Source organism: Pyrus communis, chromosome 10, assembly GCF_041283825.1.
Source record: "Pyrus communis isolate YQ-2024b chromosome 10, ASM4128382v1, whole genome shotgun sequence".
NCBI classification, from domain to species: domain Eukaryota; kingdom Viridiplantae; phylum Streptophyta; class Magnoliopsida; order Rosales; family Rosaceae; genus Pyrus; species Pyrus communis.
Genome location: NC_142574.1, coordinates 26,165,663 through 26,190,247, shown reverse-complemented (window position 1 = coordinate 26,190,247; position 24,585 = coordinate 26,165,663). Strand labels below are relative to the sequence as shown.

General features: G+C 36.7%; 3 protein-coding genes, 2 long non-coding RNA genes and 1 pseudogene across 5 annotated transcripts; 4 read left to right on the top strand and 2 right to left on the bottom strand.

Moving 5' to 3' along the window:
• Positions 1–1,274: 1,274 nt before the first annotated feature.
• On the bottom strand, positions 1,275–3,277 carry LOC137729448 (uncharacterized). The gene is made up of 2 exons (XM_068468397.2): positions 2,810–3,277; positions 1,275–1,655 (listed from the first exon to the last, which is right to left on the bottom strand). The coding sequence occupies exons 1-2, from the start codon at positions 3,024–3,026 to the stop codon at positions 1,513–1,515; spliced, it is 360 nt and encodes a 119-aa protein (XP_068324498.2). The 5' UTR covers positions 3,027–3,277; the 3' UTR covers positions 1,275–1,512.
• A 2,360-nt stretch (positions 3,278–5,637) lies between these two features.
• On the top strand, positions 5,638–7,196 carry LOC137730248 (uncharacterized; annotated as a pseudogene).
• A 72-nt stretch (positions 7,197–7,268) lies between these two features.
• On the bottom strand, positions 7,269–9,232 carry LOC137730345 (pentatricopeptide repeat-containing protein At5g66520). The gene is made up of 2 exons (XM_068469409.2): positions 7,696–9,232; positions 7,269–7,545 (listed from the first exon to the last, which is right to left on the bottom strand). The coding sequence occupies exon 1, from the start codon at positions 9,092–9,094 to the stop codon at positions 7,763–7,765; it is 1,332 nt and encodes a 443-aa protein (XP_068325510.2). The 5' UTR covers positions 9,095–9,232; the 3' UTR covers positions 7,269–7,545; positions 7,696–7,762.
• A 7,466-nt stretch (positions 9,233–16,698) lies between these two features.
• On the top strand, positions 16,699–18,179 carry LOC137728470 (uncharacterized). The gene is made up of 2 exons (XM_068467250.2): positions 16,699–16,991; positions 17,166–18,179. The coding sequence occupies exons 1-2, from the start codon at positions 16,862–16,864 to the stop codon at positions 18,035–18,037; spliced, it is 1,002 nt and encodes a 333-aa protein (XP_068323351.2). The 5' UTR covers positions 16,699–16,861; the 3' UTR covers positions 18,038–18,179.
• A 3,307-nt stretch (positions 18,180–21,486) lies between these two features.
• Positions 21,487–23,826, top strand: LOC137727917 (uncharacterized). Its single transcript, XR_015952635.1, has 5 exons — positions 21,487–21,584; positions 21,679–21,796; positions 22,633–22,752; positions 22,995–23,196; positions 23,731–23,826. It is a non-coding gene; the product is annotated as an uncharacterized LOC137727917 (long non-coding RNA).
• Positions 23,822–24,578, top strand: LOC148693787 (uncharacterized). Its single transcript, XR_015952182.1, has 2 exons — positions 23,822–23,956; positions 24,043–24,578. It is a non-coding gene; the product is annotated as an uncharacterized LOC148693787 (long non-coding RNA).
• Positions 24,579–24,585: the final 7 nt, after the last annotated feature.

The window sequence follows — 24,585 nt, the reverse complement described above, 5'->3', positions numbered from 1 at the left end:
TTTTTGTGAAGAAAAAATTTTAGTGTTTAGTGTTTAGAATTTGAATTTTTTTATTTTTTATTTTTTGTAGAAATGTTCACAGAAAAAATACGAGAACATCAAGTTAATTTTATTTTTGTAAAAATATCGAATAGAATTATATAAACCTCAAATTCAAGATTTATACTATAGAAACTCCATTGAGACAATATACCTTTGGGACATAAAGATTTTATTTAATTTCCTAAATGAGTCTTCAAAGTCAAAGGTCTTTTTTCTGTGTTATTTTTTTTGGGGTTTGAGGTCTTGACTGACTCCAGTTATTTTGGATACAACTAAACCAAACAGTCAACAAGTCCTAAGGCTGTATACATCGGCGTAGATCCGGATCCCCTCCTGACCTTAAAAATTTGAGCTTGCTCAGCAGGCAATCGTGACGGTTGAAATTTAATTTAACGGCTACAATTATTATAACTTTAGTGGACCTCTTGTTTGTAGCTGTTGGATCAAATTTCAACGGTCATGATTGCCTACTCAGCAGGCTTTGTTTTTAAAGGTTAGGAGGGGATCCGGATCCCATTGGTGTAATCAAGTAGCAAAATGCTTCTCTCTTTCCACTCAATTTAGTTCAGAGTAAATTGTAGTAATGATCTCTTAACTTTAATCAAATTAGAGCAATGGTCCCTCAACTAAAAATCAATTATGGTCCCTCAACTCATCAAAACGTGTAGTTATGATCATTTTTGTCAACTTCGTCAGAATTTTGTTAAAATGACTTATGTTGAAAGGACCATTACTACAATTGGGCTAAAGTTGAGGGACCCTTGGTAATGAATTTTTAGTTAAGGAACTATAGCTGCACGTTTTGATGAGTTAAATGACCAATAGTAATGAATTTTTAATTGGGATCATTGCTCCAATTAAGTTAAAATTAAAAGACCATTACTAAAATTTACTCATTTAGTTCAAATTAGATTTGAATATCACTCGAAGAAACAAAAGCAAAGGCCGAGGCAAGGCCGAAGAAACCCAAAAGTCCAAACTGCTAGAACCAAATTTAAACGGAAGTGGTATCTCAAGTGGCTATGAGCATTCACTGGATACACTTCGATTCCCTAGAGTCCAAATATGGCTTGTATTCAAAAACTAAAAACAAGAAGACTACTCTAGTGATTGTATACGGGATTGCATAGCCAAAAGTCGAAGTACAAAAACAAGCAGGGCATGGTCATACCACCTCGGCATCACAAAGTTTACGCACAGCGGGATCAATTACAGCATACCAGTCCGTCAAATGGCAACAGAACAAAATGGCATTAACAGTTTGGATCCCCAGAGAACAAGGGTAATTTCAACTGAAGGGCATCCATAAATGCTGCTTAAATCCAAAGTTAACATGTAACATGCGCTTGATTACATTTTCAGACGATAACTCTCAAATATCTATAAAACAAAACCCGAACACAAGACGGCCTTAAAGATAATGTAATCGCATTGGGCTACAACTGGGCATTCTGATCTTCTCTCAAAGAGTTAAATATGACGCCTCTTTACCTTTCCTCCCTTGCCGTGGCGCCTTCTTTTGCCCACCTTGAATACCCTTTTAGATTTCTTGCCTACCCCACCAGCAGGCTTCAATGCAGCTATTCTTTCATTGACAGCATCCACGTCCACATCTATTTGAAGAATACAACATCCAGATGGTTAAACTTGAAAACAGCTGACAGATAAATTAACTGAAGCTGAGTAGCTAGAAAATACTATATGTCAACAACAATGCGAATTGCTATGCATCTCAACAAGAACACTCAAACTTCATAAATCAAGTCTTGCCTGCATAATATAAACATAAAAAATGCAGGCATCATACAATTACATTTATGAATAAGAATATGCGAATACAACCTAAACAATAACTAAAAGAACTCACTTAAATTCTTCGAAAAATGAGCAAGCCAAATGCGTGATCGAGTATATTATTAATTAATTATGCTACAAACCCATGGTGCCAATAATTCCCACCAAATGACCTACTCATTTATCTCGCTTAAGAAACTTTCTGAAGACATGAGTTGGTTAAAGTTAGAGCAGATATCCAACACCAAGGGATGCAGAAACAAAAATTCCACGTAGCTTGAAACAAACTGCTGAAACAAGGCACCCCTGGCCACCATCTAATTCTATTTGTTTGTTTGCCTATTTGTTCATTTTACGTTAACATCCACTGTGAATTCAGACTACCTGACCAAGCATCGGAATCATGCTGTAAACGGAAATTAAATTCCAAGAAAGTACCATACTAAAAGCTTCTGCCTGGTGTTTAAGCAAGTTATCTCACTTCTCAAATAGTATCTTTCGGAAATATAAACCTAGTCTAGTTATTTTTACAACCAAAATATCACTCTTCACAAGAAGTCCAATTTATAGACTTTGTAAAGAAAGTGTGGGACTGAAAAGATTTTTTTTTTCCTCCTTTTGTTGCTGAATAAATTTCAGTTTTTTCCCCTAAACTATAATTCCATCAGAAAACATGTACTATCTGTCAATCTTTGGATGCATATATGGTAAGAGCTAGCAATAAAAGACCTTTTTTTTTTTTTTTTTTTTTTTTTCCAACCAATATATATCGAAATATCACATTGCAAGAGCAGGGCATCACAAAAAGCAAGCGGATTGATAGAAATTTAAGCAAAACTAGCAAATGGGTATTTAAAACATGAAGAAAAATGGGTGGAACCACATAATTTCCAACAAATTAAGCACAAATTAGAACATGGGTAAGTGAATTTAGCACAAAATTGAAATGGGTATCGAGCAAAAGAGAGCATACCCATGTTGCTTGTGGATGCGGAGGCGCCGTCAGTGGTGGTGACCTCCATAGCAGAGGTGGATTTAGGCGGGGGCCGTACGGGCAGCTTGGGGGCAGCGAGGGCAGCTTCCTGGGCAGCGAGCTTAGCTTCGTCTTTCTTGTCGTAGTAGGGCTCCACCATCTCTCTCCGAATGGCTCTCAGCCTCTTCTCTCTCTTGCATCTCATCGACTTCGCCATTGTTTCTGCACCGCCGTTGCCTCTTTTGATTTTGGGTTTAGGGTTTTGCGAAACGCGAAAAGGGCAAGATTCGGATTTCACGTTTGATTTTATAGCTTCGGGAGAGCCCTATCGAGTTAGTTCCTTAGTTGGGGGTGGATTGCTGTTCTTTTGAATTTTCCGTTTTAACCCTGAGTTTATTCATCAAAATGAAGTGATTTTCGCACTCGTTTTCTCCTCTGCACTCTTCGCTTTTTCTTAGCTTTAGGATTGAATAAGAAAAATTATTTTCACACCCATTTATTATATATGCCCAAGTTTATTTATGTCTCTTGAGTGTGAAAATCACTACTCACTTAAAAAAAATGTCGATTTCAATGTCTCTACACCAATTCCTAAAATATCCTTACAATTTACAAGTAATAGTGTGCCCGAAATTCGGGGATGAATGAGATTTGGCCATGTCTCTCATGATCTCATCCGAGTTGGTTAAGGGCAATGCACTAACAATTTAAGGAAAAGTTTTTTCGTCTGACCACTACACCGCCACATAATATTACAATCTACCTATGTTATAACTTGTGTGTATTATATTCTGAAATATAAACTTGTCGCTCACTAATACTATAACACGTAGGCTAATGACAATGTTACAACTACAAACAAAATTTTCTCCAATTTAAAGTGAGAACCAAAAACGAATAAAACTTAGATGATCGGTTAAGTGAGGAGTAGAAAGAAAGAGGAAGGGAATTGAGAAGTTTATGGTGTTCAATGGCCATAAATGTCGTAGTCTTCTTCTTTATCTACAGAACAAAAAATACACACACTAGAAAAACAATTCACATAGTATTAGACTTCCATTTTACCACTGAGGATTAAAATTATTTATTAAATTATAGAGTTAATCTCAGTTTACTACCTTGAAATTTCGTGGTTTTTAACATTTGGTACATGAAATTTTTTTCATCCCAGAGTCATACCTCAAGTCTTAATTTTGGGACAGTTTCATACAACCACAAGTTTTCCGTTAAAACTTCTGTTAACTGATGATGTGGCGCCCACGTGGACAATAACTGAGCGCCACGTGTCAATATGGGCCCACTTCAATATTAAAAAAAAAAATGGATAACCCACCCTCTTCTCCCCCCAACCCCCTCCGGCCCTCCCTCTCTTCTTCCCTCTACAACCCGCACCCTCTCCCCCAGCTTTCCTCCTTCACCACCAGTCTCCCCCAACCTTCCCCCACCTTCCTTCTTCCCTCTGTAATTTCTTCCCCATCCCCCTCTTTCTCTCTCTCTCTCTCTCTAAAATCCCTTCAAGCCTAACCCATGTGGATATTTCTCCTCCTACCACAATTTCTTCCCCATTCCCCTCTCTCTAAAATCCCTCTCTGCAACCTCCTCTAACACACTCAAATTATAATTTGTAAAATCTTAATTTCTACCCATTTCTCGCTCTCCGCTGCTCCAGATTACAAAGAAAGAAAGGAAAAAAAAAAAAAAAAAAAACCTAATTTCCATTGGTGAAGGGACGAGAAGAATCAGGGTTGTGGAGGAATCGAAGATCTAAATAGGGGAGGCGTAGATGCATGTCGCAGGAATGAAGGAAGGAAGGTGGGGGTTCCTACATTTGATATTGTAGGTTGCCCAGAGAGAGAGGGTGATGAAGGGAGGTTGGGGGGGGGGGGGGGGGGGGGGGGGGGGTGGGGGTGCCGCTTCATGACGTGGGTTTTGGTCTTCTGTTTCTTGTCACGGGGGTCGCCAGCAACCCCAACATAGAAGACGAAAGGGAGGGGGTTGGGTCAGGTAGAACACGAGTGGGGCTTTTTTTTTATTTTTTATGTTTTTGTTTTTTTTATTTAATTTTTTAATATTGAAGTGGGCCATATTGACATGTGACGATTAGTTATGAGCATCACAACATTAGTTAACAGAAATTCTAACGAAAAAATTAACAGATATATGAAACTGTCCTAAAATTAAGACTTGAGGTATGACTTTGGGATGAAAAAAACTTCATGTATCAAATGTTGAAAACTACGAAACTTCAATATAGTAAACTGAAATTAACCTAAATTACATAACAAATAAATAAGATGTTATATTAAGTCGGATTACATACGCTTTGATCAATATTAGAATCTATGGACTATCAAACTGGAAATCTCAATTTATATCCAGTTAATTATATTGAATTCGGGTCGGATCAATCTGAATCCATATCTACATGTCATATGAAGATATTCCAAACTTCCCCCGTACACCAAGCTTCCTTCGATCTCCCGACCTCCCTCTCCCCAGCATCTCTCTCTGCTTCACCTCCCACTCCCAGGGATACAAGATTTCAGTCCTGCAGCATGAGAGCTTGTTCAAGGTGTGTGCAGTCCATTATATTGTTTTTTTATTTTTTTTCTGGAGTTCCTGTGTTTGTTTGTCAAAGATTACCCCATATATATCTGTTTATGCTTTTTCATCAGTGAATAAATTAAATCCCTAGAAACTGAGCCACCTGCTAATTTTAACGGAATTCTTTAAGCAATCTTTATTTTTCTTTCAGGTGATACTTTGCAAATCAGTAAAAGTTCAGGTGGCATTGGTATAAAATTATAAATTTCCCCAACTTTCGTTCCAGTTTATGTTTCTCTGATCTTACGAAAGTCGAAAACCCTAACCCTATCAGCGTTCTTTGGATACTGCTACCAAAAGTAAATATTAACGCAGCAGAATGGTACCAAAAAGATATCACCACCAAGTTGATCGCTCATGAAGAATTGTATTGATGATCTTCCTGACCCGTTGTTGGTTGAGATCCTTTGTCGACTTCCTTGCAGTAAAGTTGTTCTTCAGTGAACAAGTGTGTCGAAGCGTTGGTTCCATCTCATCTCTGATCCTTCTTTTGTTCGCCATTTTCTATGTCTCCAAAGCAATCGACATAAGCCCCCATTCCAAGTACTCTCGTTGTATTTGCCTTTAGCGATATGGAGGAGCGCAAAACTGAAGTCTTTACAACGTCCAACCCTCCAGTGTTCCAAACAAGCAATCTCTCTTTAAGTTTCCTTCCTGGTTTTGGTGACAACGAAGACGGAGAACAAATTGTTCTAGCTACCTATAATGACTTGGTTCTGTGCTGTACAACAGGTTGGGTTTAAGGGGATTACTACATCTGCAATCCATACACCAAGCAATGGGTTGCTCTTCCTCCCACCCCTCCAGTCCACAATGGTAAGATTGAACCTCTGAGAGTGGGATTCATGTATGATCCATACTATAACCACTCCTCTGAAGAAGACAGTAGCGGTACAAGTTTTGATATCATACAGCTTAATACTGAGTATAGGTGGATGATTGTACGATTAATTCGGAATTGGTCAGATGGTAGCTACCATGTGGAGATGATCTCTTCTGAGACAAGTGGTGAATGGAAAGAGTTGGCTATGTCATTTAGCCCACAACAAATAAAGCACATACGCAACAACGATGGTTTGGATTTTACGTTATACGCAGCCGTTGCTCACAACAGAATGTTTTATTGGGTGCATAATTTATCTGAATGTAAATTTGAGTTGAATCCATTCCTTCGTAGTAGTAGTGGTGATAATATTGCTAAATGCCGTTTCATTAAGGAGCCTGCGACTTTTTTTGGTGGACGAGTAAAGAATTGGTATCTAGGTGTCTACGGAGGGTGTCTGCGGATGTGCACGGTTGGATTGGGTGCCGATTTTCCCATTCAGTGTTTGGGAGCTGAAACTACAAGAGGCACGTGAGGGAGATGGGAAATTTGAATGGTTGTTCGACATAATTTCCTTGCCTTTCGATGATATTCCTTTGTTTTCTGAACAGGTAAACAGGAGCGGCATGGTTGAGATTCTAAGTTTCCACCCGAATAATCAAGATATCGTGTATTTCAAGTTCAATGAACACATTGTCATGAGCAACCTTCGTGAGGGAATGTTAGAGTCAGAGATAGCTGCAAAGTCTCCATATGATAGCTGTTCTTGGAGAGAGGCCTACGCATTTGCACTCCCATGATGGCCAACACCAGTTCCTAGACTCTAGGAAATAGTCTTTTTGGTTACGTTTGGTTGTTTGCCGGCTGTGCCGGCCTTTGTCCATCTTGGTGGGTGTATGTGTTCTGGTTGTTTCTACTTATTTTAGCAGTCAAATTAATAAAGGATGCAGATGAGTGTAATTCTTTTGATCCCATTGCAGTATTAGTGAAGAAACAAAGATATAGAATATGTACACTAAAACAACACTATCATTTCTGCAACTAAACGTCAAAATATGATCATTCCTGCTAATTGCCTTTTACTTTTTCCCTGATAACTAATACAATATGTACACTAAAGCAACAATGATTGCCTTTATGAATGAAAAATTGTGGGAAAAAAGGGGTGGAAACAGCAACAAAGTGGTCTGCAAGAAGGTACAAAATGTAACTCCTACAGTACATTGAGGAGACAAATCCGATCAACCGTTTGCACGTGATACAGACAGCTTAAATTTGATCAATGTGCCGGAGGTCAATGTTCATTTACCTGGAAAATTAGTATCGATATCAGTCAGATTCTATCCACCATCTCATCAGTATTTGAACTTATAACAATCAAACCAGACAATGTTATTTTCCGAACAACGTATTATTGTCGCTCAAACAAGTAAACCCTGTAATAATATTGAAAGCTCACCCCAAGTTAGGACAATCCAGGTAGATTTCATGGCTTGTCCAAGGACAGATGGAATGTAAACTTTCTGCTATCCACTTCTAACAAAACTAGATGCTCCGACCTTCCTCACATGTTGGTTGTTCATCAAATTCCTCACTCTTTCTGCATCATCCCACTTCCCACCCAAAGCATACAAATTCGAGAGGAGAGAATAAACCCCACCATCGTTCTCTGGTTTTACCATCTTCATGACCTGCTCAACCACTCGTTCTGCCATCTCAAACTGTTTATGCTCCTTACAAGCAGATAAAAAAGCAGTCCAAATAACGACATTGGGCTCTAGACTCATTTTCATAATAACCTCATAAGCTTCCTCTAACAGTCCTGCCTTGCCGTACAAATCAACCATGCATCCGTAATGCTGTATTCTAGGCTCCAAGCCACTTTCTTCGATCATCTTGAAATATTTCCGGCCCTCCTCAACTAGTCCTGTATGCACACAAGCACTCAGAACTCCAGTAAAGGTCAGTTCATTAGCTCTTACACTGGCTTTTTGCATCATCTCAAACAAAGACAATGCTGCTTTGCTGTAGCCATGTTGTGCCGATCCACAAATCAAAGCGGTCCAAGTCATGACATTCCTTTCTTGCATCAATTCAAAAACCTGTGCAGCTCCCTTCAAAAACCCACACTTAGCATACATGTCAACCAATATCGTACCAATTTCCACATTCAATTCCCACCCGTTCTTAGCCATCAACCCATGAACTGATTTCCCCACCAACAAACCAAGAGAACCCAAGTGGGCACAACCCGATAAAACTGAGCCCACACTCACTTGGTCAGGCTTCAAACCTTCATCCATCACCATATCCCGAAACAACGATAAACCACGCTCGTGCTTGCCATTGTTCACGTACGCAGCTATCATGGCGGACCACGACGCAACATCTCTCAACGGCATTTCCTCAAAAACCAAACGCGCTCTTTCCACATCCCCCGACCTCGAAAACCCCGCAATCATCGTGTTCCACGTGACCGTGTTCTTCTCAGGAATTTCATCGAACAGTAGGCATGCATCCACAAACGACACAACAACGTACGCATGGAGAAGCGAAGTGGCCACATATACATGGGTGCAAAACCCAAGTTTGATTACATGGGCATGGAGGTGTTGAATGATTGCGTGGTTCTTCAACTGGGTACACGATTTTAGCGTAAAGAGGACGGAGAAGGTATCGAAAGGAATCGAATTTCGGTGCATTTGAGAGTAGATGTGCAGAGCATTGTGGGGGGAAGAAGCATTTCGGATAGCGGAAGCCCATGAATTGTAGGTTTTGAGAAAGCAAGAGAAGGAGGCGTGGTATTTGCTTTTGGGTTTTATAAGATGGTTCGAGAGAGAGATGACGAGGGATTGCATGGCTTTGTTTGTAGATAGCGCGCGCTCCCTTGTGCATGCGGTATTGCCGTTTTAGTTGCTTGCAATTTTTTTTATAAATTCAAACTAATCCCTAGCTAAAAAAAAATACATTGCTTCGGAGACACTCATCGATCAACCATAAGCATCACAGTACGGCGTAAATTTGATTAGAGATAAAATATCTAACATTTGCCTTGTCAAAAATTCCTGTGAAAGTCCTAAGAATCCCTGTGAAAGTCACTTCATTAGGCTCCATACCGGTTTGTTGCATCTCCGCATACAAAGGGATCAGGATCCTCTCCTAATCTAAGGATGAGGATCCTCATGACCAAGGGATGTGGGTCGTTAATTGAAAATCCAACGGTTATAATTATTATAACTTTAAAGTGACCCCTATTTGTAACCGTTGGATGAATATCCAACGGCCTACATCTCTTGATCATGAGGATCCTATTAGGAGAGGATCCTGGTCCCATACAAAGACAATGCTGCTCTGCTGGAGCCACGTTCTGCTGATCCGCAAATCAATGCATTCCACGACCCGACGCGACATTTACACTAAGAATAAGAGAAATTTTCTGTGTGTCCAAAACACGAGGTAATAAAATATGTATTATTATATATGTATTATTAAAATTTTAACTTCTTAAAAAATAAAACTTTTCTCGATTTATATAATGACACGTACTACCTGTCCTTTAGGCACATTGAAAATTTTCTCCTTAGCCTATATGTCAAACCAATGTAGTACCAAGTTCCACTCAGAGCTCACATTGGTTCTTGACCATTAGCCCATGAACTGATTTCCCCAGCAACCACCCAAACAAGAGGATAAAACAGAGAATGCAATCCCTCGGACCTTCTCATTTACCATAGTCCGAAACAGCAATAAGGTACGTACGTGCAATGATCATGGCAGACCATGCATGAAGTTAGAGTTTGCATATTAAACCATATGCCTCGTTTACTAATCCGTAATTAGAATGAGAGGAATTGAATTGAGGAAGAATTGAATTGATGAGGAGTTAGAATAGGGAGGAGTTAGAATTGGATTCCTGTTAAAGCTAATTCCTGTTAAAGTTGTTTACTTAAATTTTCTGGAATCGAAGTAAAAAAAGTATTGATTTTATTCAAGTGTTTACTAATTCATTAGAATCATAATATAATTCAATATGATTACAAAAATGCCCTTATTCAAAATCTATATAACAAAATTTTATATAATAATTCATTAAAAAAAAGTGAATATGTATTTATTTAAATAAAAAATAACTCAACCCCAAACCAATCTTATCTTTCTCTTCTTGAAGAACCCACTCCTCACCGCCACCTCTCGCTATCTCAATCCATTCCATTATGATTTCAAGTTTATCTATTTCAAGTCTTGGGCATTTGATGGCAAATAAACTCCACTGTAAGTCCCTCATTCCCTCTTTCTCTTATTCTTCTTTTCTATATATATATATATATATATATATATATATATATATATATATATCTCTCTCTCTCTCTCTCTCTCTCTCTCTCTAACCCAGTGCATTTTGATTTCAAAATTTTCCTGGGGAAACATAGAGATATGGCGGAAAGTGGGAGTAGTGGGTTTGGGTTGCATGCTGGGCATTGGTGGTTGCGGTGTTGGGAGAGGGAGTAGCACTGGACATTATCGTTGGACAGCAGTAGGTGGATCTTCTGTGTTAATGCAAAGGGTAGTGCTACAATTTTAAAAATAAAGTGAGGGTATAAGTGGTAGAAAATTTGTATTCTAGATTCCCCATAGCAGGCGGAATGGAAATACCTCATAGATCTCAAGAGTCCAATTTCTCCAAAGAGTCCAATTTCTCCAAAAGAAGGAATTGAATTTCAAAATTTTTTAGGGTCCCACCACTTTTTCAATTCCTTTAGATTTAGTAAACACTAAAGCACTTCGTAATCGGAATTCAATTCCACATTTTGATTCCGATTACAGGTACGTAAACGTGCCAATAGAGTTGTTAATGGGTATCAAATTAAACGGATGTTAACACCATCATCACCATTACATGAAGTTAGAGGTGGCAGATTAAACCATAGAGTTGTTAATGGGTATTTATTAAGACTCATCTAATTTGATTTCACCTAACACCATTATCATCATTACAAATATCTCATATGTATTATGGTGATATCCAATTAAACAGATCTTAACGAGTACCGATTAACAACCTAACGTGGTAATTTATCACCTCTACGTGAAGTAATGTCTCTCACTTGCATCTCCTCATTTTGATTCCCCCCCACATGCACTATCGCTGCCTAAAAAAAGGTCGTCAGATAAAATGCAACACTTAACTTTAGGTTCTTCTTCCAATATATCAACTGTGCAAACAATCATTCAAACTGAAAAATGATAATTTAACAAGCGATAAGTATATATATTTATTTTATTCTTTCAACGTCTTAGTGGGTGTGTATATATATATGTTTTAATTAAATTCACAAAGTCAATCTACTCCAACATTGTTATCATGAAAAGTGATTAAGTGATAATTTCATTAATAAAAAAGAAAATACAATTTATGGCAAGGAGTACATGAAGCCTAACCATGGCAATGAAAGAAGGCCATGAAAAACAAGCAAACAAAATAATGTCAATAAATGAAAACCTATTGAAAACGATAGCTTGGAAGACACACTTAATCTCGATAATAATATGAAAGAATAAAAGTAGGAGAAGAATCTCACCAAATAAGATCAGTTGAAGAGGTGCCATGATTTGCTAGAGCATCAGCAACTCGATTATTTTCCCTACAAATGTGAGAAGACCCAAAATGAATTTGGGGAATTCGATGCAAACAGTTTCCCTACTCACCCTCAATTGCCAAGGCACCAACTGAGAAGAGCGCAAGAAATCAATAATCAAAGCAAAATGTACTTCCAACCAAATAATTAAGTATTTTTAATGCAAACAGTCCCTAACTGAAGCCAAACCAATACTGCTAGTTTTTTTTTTACTTTTTTTTTTAATGTTTCGGTTTAAAAATTAGATAAAAAGTTGCTTATGTGACTTAATGAATGGTAAAACTATTTCTAAATAAGTTGTAACATTTTTCTTTATGAGCAAGCAAAAAATCTTGTGAAAACTCAACAATCCCATTTTTCACAAGAAAATATTACTCACACTTCCCCTTATCTGCAACATTATGTGCATGGTTGTGAGGAAACTAATCAAGTTACATCCAATAATCCAAATGAATCAATCTATCAGTTGGAGTACCATTCTTTTTTCCATGGCTAGCTGTAAGATAGCCATTACACGGTAGCTGTAAAGAACCAAAACAAAGCGTGGCCTCCTCAAAAATTCCAAAAAGTGGAACAACGTATACTATAGAGACAGATTAATGTAACTAATAATTATTTTAATGGATATAATATATGTCAAGCAATCAATGGCTGCTAGTCAAATTAGACAACCAAAAGCATACATTCTCTTACAATATCTGTATATAATTAAGGTGTGTTTTCGCATACAATATCTATTAATTAATTTGAAGTGTAAACAATTTGATTATTCACTTGAACACTTCATATCCTTATCCTTTTTCCTTGTTTCTTCAAAGCTGAAACTATCATAACGTATTTCTATCCTTTTAGTAGTTGTATCTGCCACTTCTGAGATCCCTCTCTCTCTATCTAAAACCCAATTAGTGCAGAATATGTATCCATATATAAAAAATCATTGTATATGTCAATCAGTATTTCATGAAATTATTCTACAAGGCTTCTAGGTTTTGGGTCATGAGCTGTGATGTTTATCATTCAGAGTTTTGTTAATCATGTTTACAAGACATTGGCAATTGCCAACATAAGAAACCTACCTGCATGCATGCATGTCTAAAATATAGAGCAAACCTTGATGATATATATCAAAAGATTCAAAACCCATATCATATAAATATAAAAGCATTAATCATAGGCATTCCGATCTTATATTCTCTTGGTGTTCTTGTGGTACACTTGTTTAGACCAGTAAGCCACCTCTACGTACCCAAATTGTTCACTGCATCCAATTGATAGGCAGTGCAATATTGAGAATTCTTACCTAATCGTGAAGATTAATTCTAAATAAGAGGTAAGCTGCGCATATTTTCCATTTTCCTTATTGGCATGTGTTTTGACTTTTGAGTGCATAGATTATGTTTGTCAAGGTAATGTAATTGTATTTGGTCACAAGGTTTCCGTCCATACAACCCCAAAAAGGAAACAAGTGGGCAGAAGCACACAACAAGGGGAGGCAAATTTTAGCCAATGACACCTTGAAATAATATATTGGGTAAAAAGAAGGTCACTAGAAGCCCTTAGAGTTAGCCCGAGTGGTGAATAAAGGTGGGATCGATAAGGATAATAATAAAATAGGTTTATGTTCGATTCTTGTTAAAGGTGAATTTGAACCATATTATTGTAAATTCATTGTGAGGCTAAGCCCACCCCTTCCCCTTAACGTAGACAATATTGTTTGTTTTATATATAAATGAAACCTTTAAGGAAAGAGATCCCCATTTTTTTTTATAAAAATGAGGATTAGTTATGGAGTCTACACCACATCAAACTTTAATGATCCGAACTGTCTATTTTTCATGTTGCACCTTAAGAAACAATGAAATTTTATCTTGATAATTAAATAGGCAAATAGTTTCGGATTGAATTGAATTTTTGTACGGATGATCTATGAAATAAAACTTACAAAATAGACGATTTAGGTTGTTGAAATTCAATGTGAAATGGGCCCCACATCTAATCCTCATTTAAAAAAAAAAATAGAAATCCCTTTGAATAAGGGGCTTGTATATATGTGTCTATATATATATATATATATATATATATATATATAGTGTAACAAAATAAAGTCATTAAAATAGTGATATTCAAAGGGATAATTAAGTAACAAGATAAAGAAAGATAGCAAATGACGCTTTATTACTGTTGCAGAAAATAATCATGTATGTATTATGTGCAGGTTCAATCACACCAATTCCTTTCCTTCTTAACAACTAATTACTATTTAACCGACTAACACTAATCGCTCTAGTAAAAAAGATTAAAAATTAAATACAAAAAGATTATGAAAAGGAGCGAGGGCAAGAAATTTATAAATTAATAATAGGAGTGATGAACAGTAATATATTACATTGATAATTTTACTAGTGGGGATAATCAACTTGTTTTGCCTTTTGCATAACTTTCTTCAAAGTTATGATCATCAAAACACAAGGCTAAAAAAAGAAACAGATGATTATAGAAACTGTCGGTAGGATAATCTTACTAAGATTACTATATGCGCAGAAAGATTATAATGGACTACTGGTCCATATCATTCTTGTTAGATATTAGTGATGATCATAGGATATTTCATTTGACTCTTAAACATGGGATCTAAAAAGCTTAATCTCCTTAATTACCCAGCTTGAGCATCATGCATATCTGTGCAACTCCAAAAGTTAGACAAAGAACAGTGGGTGATGACTCAACACATGACAACAAATGAAGAAAAGGGAAAAGTTGGGATTGGACTTGGGGAATTATGATGGAAGAGATTCTTAATTTTCGGATATATCCTTATGAATCTGTAACACTCATTACGTGACGTTGACACATGATAATTTTATAGACTCATAGAGATATACTTCCTCAGACATAAGAGCCATTAATAAGTTAAGAAATAAATTGTTTTAATCAATAGACAACAGCCTGACAGCGCCCCTCTCGATCGTTCTGATGAGGGATCTCTGATCTGTTTAGCCATGCAAAAAATGCAGGTTATACAACTATTTGGTTTTGATTAAATTATAATGTGAATTGTATGTTCTTTTGATCTCTGAATTGTTTAATCTAATCTTTACATATCTCTCCTTCTAGCTAGCAAACCTTTCTAATTTCTTGGCTACTCATGCAAACGAATTTCTTTCACCCTAATGAGTCTTGTAGGATCAGTATTATATTACTCAAGCTTAATTTGGTTTATTAAGCAGACTAATTACTTCACTTTAGCTTGGTGTTCTGACATGTGCTATTTCATGTTCGACAAGACAAGGGGACTTTTCCAATTTCTGTACTAAACAAGAAAAAGTTATCGTTGCCCTCAGTGTAATGGTCTCTCTTAGGGGGCCAACGGAGACAATTTTTACAATAATAGAAGGTGGAAAGATATATTGGCTGGTTTAATATAGTATGTTTGTTCTTTAATTTTTTGCTTTTCCACGTGATTTCCTCCTAAAGAAAATTAGTTTATGAGGGAAAACGATTAATTAATTAAGTTTTAAACAAAAGGATAATTAGGGAAAGTAAGGTAGCAAGGGACAGGGGTGAAAGACGCTGAAAGGAGACATATCCAATCATCATCTTCTTCGTTGATACCAAGAAATTATGATTGAAACCTTCAAGCAACGGTTGAGTGAAGCAAGGATGTATGTCAAATGCGGCCTATTCCGATTTACAAATTAGAAGACGTAAATGGCATAAAAATGTATACATATATAGAAATGTTTGTGTGGAAGGAAATGATATAGCTACCTTTAAATCATTAGGCTTCCCACTAATGACCATTAATTATAAATCTATTCATTCCAAATAGTATGATTCAATTATATATGTTTCTATGTTTGATAAAGATGTGGTTACATCATATCGTTTGGGAAAGAGAGTTTGTCAAGATTTCATTATAAAATTTAAAGAAAAAAGCAAAGAAGATCAAAATCAAACGTTTAATTAACCTAGGGGGTAAAGTAATTACTTTATATATTGTTTTTCACTGTTTCTTAAACTTGCATCTTTTAACTATGTTTGCTGGGAATCACTTCAATCCTTCATTCAATAATTTCTTTATATACAGAAATGATGATATTATTGACAATTTAAAAAAATCGTTCCGCACTCTTCTCGGTGTTATTCTTCTCTTATAATTTTACATATTTCGGGTGCAGAATGAAATTTTGGAATACTAATAACAATTTTTCAATAGACAAAAAATATTCTCATAATATGTAAGGCACTTGAAGCTTAATGATCAAAGAGCCTTTAGCCATAAGGTCGTATATTCCATTTCCTTAGATACATAATATATATATATATATATATATATGTATATATCATACTTTGATCACATTATACCACAATTGATGTGCATTTGAAATATATTTACGGAAGTGATTTCTTCCGTATGCTTTTATTCTTCTTTCACACTTTTATTTATTTGTTTTTTTTTATTTTTTTGAGAAGAATTTCATAAATATGCATGTGCAGAAGAAGAAAAAGAGTGTGGGAAATCATTTTTCTGTATTAGTGTGATTAGAGATAAAATATGATCCTTACTAATTGCAATATTACTCCACAAATCAAACAGTTCATTTTAAGGAGGACCATGCTTTGTAATTTCTTAGTTCATTTTAGGAAGGACCATGCTCTGTAATTTCGTACTCATCAAGTAAGATTCAAACTATTATTAAAGAAAAGTAACAATCAAGTTAATTGAGACCCATTTAGTTGAATGAGACAGGCTAGGAAGCTACCAAAACACTCAAAGAGAGACTCAGACTCAGTGGTCCTCTCTCTCTCTCTCTCTCTCTCTCTCTCTCTCTCTCTCTCTCTCTCTATTACAATAAGATGTTAACCTTTTTCTAAAATTGGATGTTTAAGAAACATATTTAAGGTAAACGAGCCACATCCAGACTAGATGACAATCAATGGTGTGTGTGCTAATTAATATTGAAAGAGCCTGAGGATCAACAGAAAAGGATGGGCCATAACTGTTGCAGCAAACAGAAAGTTAAGAGAGGACTGTGGTCTCCTGAAGAAGATGAGAAGCTATTGAATCACATCAACACCTATGGTCATGGTTCATGGACCTCTGTCCCACAACTAGCTGGTACGAATATTTCCGTAGCCATCAATTACTTTTATCAATATTCTCTCAGCAGAGATATGGGCGCTTAGCCAAATTGACTAGAGTGTGTTTCCTTCTCCACATACCAGTTTGAAAACTCTATCCTCATAATTTCAACAACGTCGTTTTGTGATCTTGTTCCATTGTTAATTGCAGGTTTGGAGAGGTGTGGAAAGAGTTGCAGATTGAGGTGGATAAACTATTTGCGACCAGATCTCAAGAGGGGTTCATTTTCTGAGATAGAAGAGAGAACCATCGTAGAAGTTCATAGGATTTTAGGCAACAAATGGGCTCAGATAGCCAAGCATTTGCCAGGTAGAACAGACAATGAGGTCAAGAATTTTTGGAACTCATGCATCAAGAAGAAGCTCATTGCACAAGGTTTTGATCCCAACACCCACAATCTTCTCCCTTCTTCCAAAGCTAACCCTAGTAACATCATCAACAACAACAACAACAATAATAATATTCATGCATGCAATATGTTTTCTTCATCTTCTGTTTTCTCTGTAAATTCTTCACATGTCTCAGCAGATACTTCCATAGACATATTGGAAGCACCTTATCTCACATTACCTTCTACTTCATCTCCAAATGCAAATCACGAAAGCTCAACCATATCAACCTATGAATTCCAAAACCCTAATATTGTTTGGAGTACTACTCCAGTCCAGGAGCAAATTAATCCAATTTTTTTACCAGAGTCCATGGGGATAAATAGTGTCCCAACAATCTCCACTTCTCACTCATATCCAATATCAGAGCTTGAAAATATTGTAAATGAGAGCTTTCAACCCATAACTAAATCCACAAACCCAGAAGACATACAATTGCAGTCTCAACAGGAGGAGGCTTGTGAAGTGGTGGAAGATGAGGAGGCCAATGGATTGGATGGTGCGCAGACAAACATGGATGTTTCATTTGGGAGCTCTAACTTTGATATGGATTTTATGGAGTCTACAGTATTGCCTTGTGGAATGTATAATTACCAACTGAGTCCAATGGATCAACTTGCATGGAATTGTTAGAAATTCTGGGACTCCTCTTTTTAGCAATTTGACTTTTCCATTTTTTGGGTTGGGGGTCTTTTACATTTTGTTTTGTTTTTGTAATTTTATTTTGAGACTCTACTGGGTGATAATTTTTTATATAACGCTATTTTTATATAAAGGGAGTGAATGAATGAATTAGTTTCAAACTCACAAACCCTATATTTACACTAAGGGAGAATGAATGAATTAGTTTCAAATCGCAATTTACAAAATTCTACTTTAACCTCTCACTTACAAATAAAAATGAATACTTAAACCGCAGTGTTAGTTGACTCTACTGTGCAAATAATAATTGTTGACTTAAGAGTACTTTTAAAAAAAAAATTCGTTGCTAAAATCATCGTGCAGTTAGCCAATGAACACCATTATTATGTTGACAAAATGTGAAGGACGCACCACCAATATATGGACTGCATTCCACTCGAGTTTGGACAATGCTGTATCTAGATACTATAATTAAACTGCCTTTAATTTTTTTTGTTTTCTAATCATTTCATGAGTGGAATATGAGAATTCAAGCTTAAAATTTATTTCAAAAAATAAATATTATTAGACTATAAATTAGAAGCTCGATTGTATATGCTTTTAAAATGACTGAAAATATTTAAAGTGCTTTTGATGAAAATATTTTTGGAACCAATTTTCAGTAAAAACGTAAGTAAATCCTAAAAAGCACTTAAAGTGCTTCCTGGAAGAAGTAAATAACTAGTGTTTCTTACATAAAACATTTAAAGTACTTTTGGAATCCAAAAATACTTTACCTAAAAACGCTTTCAGCTATTTTAAGAGTAGATCCAAACGAACCCTAGTTCATTAACTTAAAAATTGATTTAAGTGATGAGGGCCTAGTGCTTGGAGGAAATTAGGTATCGTTTGGTATGCAGACGGGACGGGACGGAACGGGATGGGACGGGACAGAACGGGACAGGACGGAACGGAACGGAGCGGGAGCAAAGATGCCCTCGGATGGAAACAAGGAGGAAGAAGAAGGAGACGGAGAGGTTATAGTTTTGTGTTCCATGGATGTGGAACGAGTCGTTCCAGGAGGGTGAGGTGGAACGAAAATTCACCCAAAACTCGTCCCATGGAACAGCTCGTTCCACCCGTTTTAGGCGCACCAAACGTGGGACGGAACGCCTTGTCCCACTCTGTTCCGTCCTGTCCCACGTACCAAACGGTACCTTAAAGACCTGATCTAGTTGATCCCATGGAGCCATTGCCCTGGAGCATGCAACATGGCTGCCCCATCGAGTGGCTCGCGCGTGCTGCAGTTTCTCTCTCAACCATACCTTGTATTGGGTTCAAATCTAACCGTACGTCTTGGCTTTCTTCAGTTCTTTTTGTAAGTAATAGTTGACAGTTGAAAGGGGTGTGGTGCTTTCTTCTTTGCCTTGGGTTTTTCACATTAGGTTTTTCCAAAATAAGGTCTTTGTGTAGCTAGCTAAATGACCCAAATGTTAGTTTGGTTAGTCACCACTTCCAACAATACTAATCATTTTAACTTAAGTTAAAATATCTTAATATTAATTTTTCCTAACAATCCAAATCTTTTTTATCCTCTTGAAGCCCACAATCAATGTAATTTTATAATTTTTAATGATCAACCAAAATTTAACGTTCTCTCTTCTCCTAATTAAATCTAATTAGTTACTGTTCATCATCAACTCATTTTTAGAAGAGTAATGCTACACTTACCACATATTTGTATCATTTTTCTAATAGAGGGCCCACCAACATGTGTAGGTCTTATATCTAATAGAGAGATAGTACAACTATGTAGTAAGAGTATCATTTTTGTTTTTAAAAACAAAAAAATAAAGATTGCCACCTACTGAGGCTTCGGGTGGTCATCATCTTGGATACTTCCTTGCTAATGTTTATCGCTCAAATCATCTTTCATGTTTGTAGCGGCGGATTTAAGATTTGATCATTGGAAATTTGTAGTGTTAAATGTCTAAGTTTTCAAATATAAACAGAGCGCGAAGTGCACAAAAAAATTTAGTTTGTCTAATGACGCATTTCATCAAACATTGGGCTTGTTGTCGTTAGTCGAACTATGTTGCGCACATGTCAACAGATATCGACATATGCCGAAACAATTTGATGAGTGTTATCGAGAGAATTTGTCGAGTGTTGTCGACGCCCGAGTGTTGCCAATATATATGCCTAACAGATATTACATCAAACACTTAGTGAACACAAAAAGAACCATACCAAACATTTGAAGGATCGTCAGAAGAACTTTCACATGTATATTTCTCAGGATCTAGATAGTCCCAGGACCACCTTGATTCCAATGGACATCCGCCACTACGTGTATAAAACTAGTATGTTATAGAGTATCTTATACACATAACTTATACATCAAAGCATAATAAAATTTTCGCATTCCCTAAAATAGTTGGGTTATGATCATTTAATCTATCGCATCACTTCTTGTTCTAATCTGTACCCACCTCATCTTTAGAATGTTTTTTTTGGAGGTTGATGATTGACTAATCCAGTTGTTTGTGTTAACCAAGATAAAATGAATTGATGATGAACAATTGGTCGTTTCTGTTTTTCACCTTCATTTTGTTATGAATCAATGAAATTGACATGAAAAAAGTTGGTAGGTGCAAGTCACGTGATCAAACATACCAAAATTATGGACGAAAATTTATGTAAGTGACGTATTGTCCAAAGATTTTAAGTTTGAGTAATTAACCGTAATTTTTCTAGGGGTGGTGGTGCTATCTGTATTTCTTTTTTTACGTATCGTACATTCTCTGTTAGTTTATGTTATTTGATCATTTCCAATTCATTTGATTCGACCACAAAAAAATAAACAGCATGTGTAAAAGATAAAAAAAAAAAAAAATTATGTGAATAGCATCACCTTTTTGCACGTACAAGTGATAAATTAAAGATGCACAAATCCATTCTTTTATGCATGCTCACTTTTATTAGAGAAAATCACTCAATATTTGGATGACCCGACCCAACTTGGATTTGGGTGGACTAAAACAACAACCTTTGGTCCAGGGCCCAGCCCAGTTTAATAGAATACCTTAAAATTTGAAGGCGCATGGGACGTCCAATCTTCCGAATGAGGATCCTCTCCGGATCAAAGAGGATCTCGGAACTTTCAATTATGTATGTTTATTGTATATTATAAGATTAGTTTTCGTCAGAGACTTCTTATATTTAATTTTAAATAAAAAATTTATAATAATTTTTAACCGTACAATATGTAATGAACAAGCGTGAATGGAAGATTCTCAACAAAAAGAATCCGGATACTCATTCAATCTTCCAAATGAGGATCCTCATTCCAATCTTCTAACATTTTGCCTGCGCCACAGCGCCACCTCAGCAACCCGGATACCAACGGTTTTGGTAGGGACTCGTGACCATTTCCATAAAGCCCTCCACCGTTTCGACACTTCCACAGTTCCACTACCTTCCCTCCTTTTCTGCGCTAAACAACACAAAACACACACCAGCTTCAAAGTTGCTTTTCTCTGCAAAACCACGGCAGGAGGTACTACAAGATCTCACCCCTTCAACTTTTTCAGCTTTATTTTTGTGCGTTTTTTTCCGAAACACTGATCGCATTATGAATTCGGGCTCTTCAGATCTTCCTGGGTTTTACTATGATGGGAGAAGAACAGGTACTTCCCACTCAAAGGCCCCATCCCGGGCTCTCGTCGTATGACTGCTTCTGCTTCTTCCAGCGCTCAGACGCCGGCCAAGGTACTCTGGTTGTTCTGCATTTGAACTTTGAACCCACATTTTTTGCTTTTCCAGGTTTGCATGTTGTTAGGAGTTTTTCCTGTTTCAAAGTTTGTATCTTTGTTGTTTTTACTGTTTTTAAGCTTGGCATTACTCTGGATGTTTCTATTTTTTATGGGTTATCACTTAAATTTATGTTTTGTTGCTACTTGTGTTTTGGTTGGGGAGTTCACTTTTGTGTTCCAATTGCTTTGTTGAAGCTCTTTAGTTACTTATAGTGAGTTTTTCATGTTATACTAATGAGAGGTTACTTACAATTGTCATTAGAATCAAGCTAGTTCGAAAATTTTTATGGCTTGCTGAGAATTTTGTGTATTTAGTATTTACACCTTAAAGTTAGAGAATTGCTATTAGAACTCCAAAATGGCATGCCAAGAATTTCATGTCATACTGGATGACTATTTTGGTTTGTCAACTGCAGCTCCCATATTAGGACTTTGATAAATGGAGTGGTTAGCGGAGTAAAATCTGTTGGCGTTTACTGAGTGCGATAGCCGCAAGATCATGTGCTTGTAATGATAATTTCCTTTGCTTTGGTTAGCATATTAATGACCTTAATCATAGATTTGTGTCCACTGTTGTAAGGTTGCAATTAAACTAATGAATTTCTAGGCAGGCATCCCGTTTATTTTATGTATTTTGCATCGTATTACGTGTTGAACACATAGATGCAAAGTAGTTGTTTCTTCTCTGAGATTACCATGGCTTCTTATTCTCTGTTTTGTTATGCTTTTTTTATCGGTGATTTACATAATTGTCAAAATACTTGACATTGGCTCTAATTCATATTGTTGTAGGCGAACAAGTGTAAGCACTTCTAAGATGCTTCAGGCTAGGGAGTTATGCGGTAATCTCATTCTTTCAGGAGGTGTAACTTCAATGAGGAATTCCAAAAGGCACAAGCATGCCATCCTGTGGTATGTTAACATAGGCCTTCAGTTTAAGATTTTAAAGTTAAGTTTACCAATTACCACGTTATGATTTCCACCAATTTGTTTCCAGGTTTTACTTTCAGCTTGATTAGTGCCCTAATTCATACTGAAAATTTTTTTTGTTCTTTTTTTTATTAGGAATAGTATATCGTTGTTAGACGTAATAGTATACATTTAATTTTCAAAATTTTACTGTAAGCCTCTGTGGGTCTCTATTTGGCATGCAGGGCCAAGTTTAGAATCCAGCAACATATAGGTTGCAGCAGGAAACTTGCAACGTATAGGTTACAGCAGGAAACTTGCAACAAATGACGGCAGGAAATTGTAATTTTGTTTTATTTAGGTGTTCTATGAATTGCAGGTTTGGAAGTATCAGGAAACAAAAGAGTTAAGTGATGGTGCTTTGGGGCGGATTCGCATGAATTGCAGGTTTGGAAGTATTAGCATCTTTTCCTATGCTGCGTAAGTTATGGTTAAATGGGTAAACGGTTATGGTTAAATGGGTACACGGTTATGGGTATGGGTATAACCGTTTATGCAATTACTCAACGGGTAAACAGTTATGCGGGTATGAACGTAAACAGTTATGGGTAAATAACCACGGTTACCCACCCGCCATAACCGTTGCCCATCCCTATGCGTAACACAGGCATTTAGATATGTAACACTTGACAATCATTAATAAGAACATGAATGTTTTTAACGGTCCTTGCTTGAGCTGAATTCATTGTCATCTATACATTCCCCTGTTCCTCTCAACACATCAGATATCTAGCAATCAACTAAAATTTTGCATTCCATGACTAGAGGTCCAATTTTTTAAAAGAAAAAGAACTGGGTTGATGCCTGAGTAGTAAGTAACCTCAGGGAAAAGGCGAAAACATCCAGATATGGTTTTTTTTCTAAGGTTGCTGCTGCAACGATTTTGGTCAATGTCATTCTGATTAGTTCTTGTTTTTCCAGGTGAAGCTTTACCACCAACGCCTAATCCAAAGAGGAGCTGTACAATCTTACGAGGGGCATGTGAATTCCGATACTCGTTTGCTGCTTGACGTTTTCTTATATATTTTTCTTTTAGGCCGAGAGGACCGCAATTTACGACTTTGGAGTATTAAGTCTGGTAAACTGCTTTTCGAGGATAAATTCTGTAACACAATCCCCTCAACTGTGTGCTGGCGAAGAGCTGAAAGTACGTACTCTCTACTTCTCTTGTGCTCTCATTCTTCGTGCCATTCTCCCCTTTTTATTGACCTCTAATTTTCTTCTAATCCGTAGGGTTTAAGGGAGATCAGGATGACAGGCCAAATTAGGAATGCCTTGATTCCAAAAGTGATGGTTTGGATCACAGGAATGACTGTTTTACATGCACTGACAAGTGTGAAGGGTGGAAAAATGCTCTCACGAAAATTTTACAAATGTGCAAAGCTTGGGATTTCTTTCTACAGTGATGCTCGAGTGTAGCAATCTTAACGCTCGCCATGCCGAAGGCATTTATGGGCTCAAACGCAAAGCAACGCTACTGTGAGGAGATATAAGAAGGCGCGATTGTTGGTCTTTGCCTTCCGAGGAGTTTTGTTTTTATTTCCTTAGTAAAGATACAAACAGGTAGATAGTGAGTCTGAAAATAGTACTTGTGTTGAGGTCTGTATCTCCGTTGTTTAAGAGTATTTACCGCACACTTAGGCCAAAGTTTGAATCCTCACTCTTTGCCTTTGGTCTCCCTTAACACCAAGTGTAACAAAGAAAGTACTTCATAAAATGATTGTGAAATTTAGTAAAGTGACAATGGTAATTATCATTATTTTTCTGAATTGTCTA

What these genes read in the sequence shown, in the direction of transcription:
- LOC137730345 (XM_068469409.2), bottom strand. Translation starts at nt 9,094, where the DNA reads ATGCAATCCCTCGTCATCTCTCTCTCGAACCATCTTATAAAACCCAAA.
- LOC137728470 (XM_068467250.2), top strand. Translation starts at nt 16,862, where the DNA reads ATGGGCCATAACTGTTGCAGCAAACAGAAAGTTAAGAGAGGACTGTGG. An exon ending in CTCTGTCCCACAACTAGCTG is followed by an intron (nt 16,992 to 17,165) that starts GTACGAATATTT and finishes TGTTAATTGCAG; the next exon opens with GTTTGGAGAGGTGTGGAAAG.
- LOC137729448 (XM_068468397.2), bottom strand. Translation starts at nt 3,026, where the DNA reads ATGGCGAAGTCGATGAGATGCAAGAGAGAGAAGAGGCTGAGAGCCATT. An exon ending in CGCATCCACAAGCAACATGG is followed by an intron (nt 1,656 to 2,809) that starts GTATGCTCTCTT and finishes TTCTTCAAATAG; the next exon opens with ATGTGGACGTGGATGCTGTC.